Source organism: Carlito syrichta, unplaced genomic scaffold, assembly GCF_000164805.1.
Source record: "Carlito syrichta isolate Samal-C Ts95f unplaced genomic scaffold, Tarsius_syrichta-2.0.1 Scaffold305690, whole genome shotgun sequence".
NCBI lineage: Eukaryota > Metazoa > Chordata > Mammalia > Primates > Tarsiidae > Carlito > Carlito syrichta.
In genome coordinates, this window is record NW_007249786.1 from 45,626 (window position 1) to 48,641 (window position 3,016).

Consider the following 3,016-nt stretch of genomic DNA (forward strand, 5'->3'; position numbering starts at 1 on the left):
AGTGTAATTCTTTTTTTTTTTTGAGTTGGAGTCTCACTCTGTCGCCCAGACTGGAGTGCAGTGGCTGTTCCTGGCCACAGCAGCCTCGACGTGCTGGGCTCCGGCAATCCTTCCGCTCAGCCTTCCAAGTAACCGAAATTACAGGCATGCGTTACCATGCCCCGCTGATTTTTTGATTTATTGTGGAGATGAGGTCTTGCTGCCCAGGCGGGTCATGAACCCGCGGGCTCAGGCAATCCACTCACCTCAGCCTCCCAAAGGCACGGGATTACAGGCTGAGCCACCAAGCCCGGCTGGGAAGTGTAATTCTTAATTGTTCAGAAGAGACATTTCTATTGAGCAGATTCTGGCACAAAACAGAAATAATCATATGCTAATATGCTGCTTATATTTTATGTTCTCCACTCATACCTAATCACACCCTACTCTGCACATAGCTATGACATTTAAGTACCCCTTAAAAATGAGCATAGGAGTGCAGTGGTGGGTCTGTAGTCCCAGCTACTTGGGAAGTTGAGAAGGGAGGGTCACTGAAGCAGGATGATCACTTGAGGCCAGGAATAAGTAATGTGAATAGCTACGTACTCCAGGCAACATAGGGAGACCTTGTCTGTCTGTCAGTCTGTCTGTCTGTCTCTCTCTCACTCTCTCTCTTTTTTAAAGCACAAAAGCTACTTTTAGTCAGATATGATACTTACACCACAGGTAGTAATCTTATTACTGTCATAGCTTAGTATTCCACAACAGTCTAATTATGGCACATGGTTAACTTGCCAAGATTAAACCTACTTTTATTTATTTATTTTTTAAACCTACTTTTAGAAGATGTAATTAATGATTGCTTCTTTCTCCCCATCCTTTTGTTTTGTTTTCAAGTCAGGGTCTCACTCTGTCACCCAGGCTGGAGTGCAGTGGCATGATATCGGCTCACTGCAGCCTGGACCTCCTGGGCTCAGGAGATCCGCCTCAGCCTCCCAAATAGCTAGGACTACAGGCATGTGCCACCATAACCTGCTTATCCCCTCCTTTCTCACATTCACTTTAACACTGAGGTGGGAACTGTTGCCTTTTTTCTTTTACAGGCAAATGGTATCAAGATTGGGCCCCAACAGTCAATTTCAACATCAGTGGGACCCAACGCCTGCCAACGGAACACTCGTGACATAGGGTCCAACTCTGGCTGCTGCTGAATATCTGGCCTGAACTCTTTTTCCTTCCTGGAACAGCTTCAGATCAATAGGCTTAATGAAAGAGGTCTTACTTGCTTTGGCTGAGAGCAACCTCTTTTCGAGATGTGATGTTTTGCCTTTCTGCTTAAAGACCAGGGGAAAATTTGAGCCCTTACTGACCTGTCCTTTTTCAGGGACGTGAGCATTCCCTATAGATTAGGGCTCTTTTCATCCTATTTTAATTTCTAAAATGTTAGGATCAAAGTTGATTGTCATAGTAGCTTAAAAATAAATAAATAATTGCATAAGCATATACAATCTCCCCACCAAGAATTAGGGTCAAGGACATTCTGCTTGGACAAGTGTGACTGCCAGGATCTGGCTGGCCTTTGGGTGATAGATCTCTGTCTAGGAATTTTATTGAGTTTTTTTCTTCCTTGCCTTTGGGGGTCTACTTTGCACTTTGTAAGAATCCTTGCAGAAGGCAGTTCCTTCTGTTTGCTCAAGGAGCTAAGTACTTCTCTACTATCCTATTGTTAGTTTCAGTCTCTTAGAATAACCACAAAACTTTTGAGAGTAGGGGAGTTGATCCTGGACCTGTGACCACTTCTCATTTCCTAAAGAGAACATTTGTTCCCTGTTCATTTTGTTTTAGGGACCAGATCTAACATTGTAGTGTCTTTCACCAGATAGACTTCTACTGTTTTCATCATACTCCTTAACCAGACCTGGTTAAACTTTGTATTCTAATTAAGGTAATCTGCTTATTGAACATGGCATATTTATTCCTACTTTCATACCTGTGCACATGCCCTACTCTCCACTAACATTATACTTAAAAGTCCAAAAACTTTTTCTTTTGGAAGCCTTCAGAAACTGACCTAGAGATTTCTAAGCAGTTATTGACATAGTACCCCTTAACTTTCATATGTTAGTTATTCATATATATATTTATCTGTATATTTACTTGTATGTATGTTACTTTGTTAATATGTCTTGTAGTTGTTGTATGTGCGGAATCTATCCCCCCCATATAGGTTGTAAGTCTTGAAAGCACGATCCATGTCATTCCTTTATTTTTATAAACCACTCCTCCCTACCATTCTTTCACAGTGCCTAGTGCTACTTGTGTGATCTTTGAATTTGACTGACATACTTACAAACTTAAAAGGTTTCTTTTAGACTTTGAGTCATTTCTTTGTAGTTCTGTCTCTTCCATCTATTGAACCTGGGTTCTATATTGCTCTTTTCCCTCCTTGCCTACCTTTCCCTGGCTCTTTGCTTTCATTCTATGCGGCATACAGTAAGGCTGCCTGCTACCAGGCAGTCAAACAAGTGGGTACTTCTCCAGCCATTTCAGAGCATATAATACTGTCCTAACCAAATTTGCCTTTGCTTCACACATCATGCAGCTTTCTGGGTCAGTTGCTATATCTTTTTTCCTGATGTCCCATTCTCTTCCATCGTACTGAAGTCTCATACACTTTTCTAATTTTTTGTTGTTGTTGATAAATTGTTTCAATATTAAATATATGCATGTATCCAAGCTGTTCATACTCTGTGATTCATTTCTGCGTATCCCAAACATTCGTAGATACTCTCCTTCAAGGGGATTGTTTCAAAGATATGGAAGAAGCCTCCTTTTGGGGATTGTTTTATACTGAACTCTGACCCCAGTAGTAGTGGTAATAGTGAACACTGCACCACAAGGAATTGGAAGACATTTGGGGTAGGGATATAGTTTTGGTTATGCCTTTTTTTTCCCCTTGAGTAGGAGTCTTACTCTGTTGCCCAGGCTGGAGTGCAGTGGCATGCTCACGGCTACTGCAGCCTCGACCTGCTGGGCT

At 41.8% G+C, this 3,016-nt stretch overlaps 1 protein-coding gene across 2 annotated transcripts in view; it reads left to right on the forward strand.

Annotated features, from left to right (window-relative positions):
* The window catches only part of RAB2B (RAB2B, member RAS oncogene family), an 18,925-nt gene extending 16,210 nt beyond the window's left edge, over nucleotides 1-2,715 (forward strand). For both annotated transcript variants that reach the window (XM_008062393.1, XM_021714659.1), the window contains one exon: nucleotides 1,083-2,715. In XM_008062393.1, the coding sequence (XP_008060584.1) occupies nucleotides 1,083-1,190 (108 nt within the window). In that variant the 3' untranslated portion in view covers nucleotides 1,191-2,715. The remainder of the gene's footprint in view (nucleotides 1-1,082) is intronic.
* The last annotated feature ends 301 nt before the right edge of the window (nucleotides 2,716-3,016 follow it).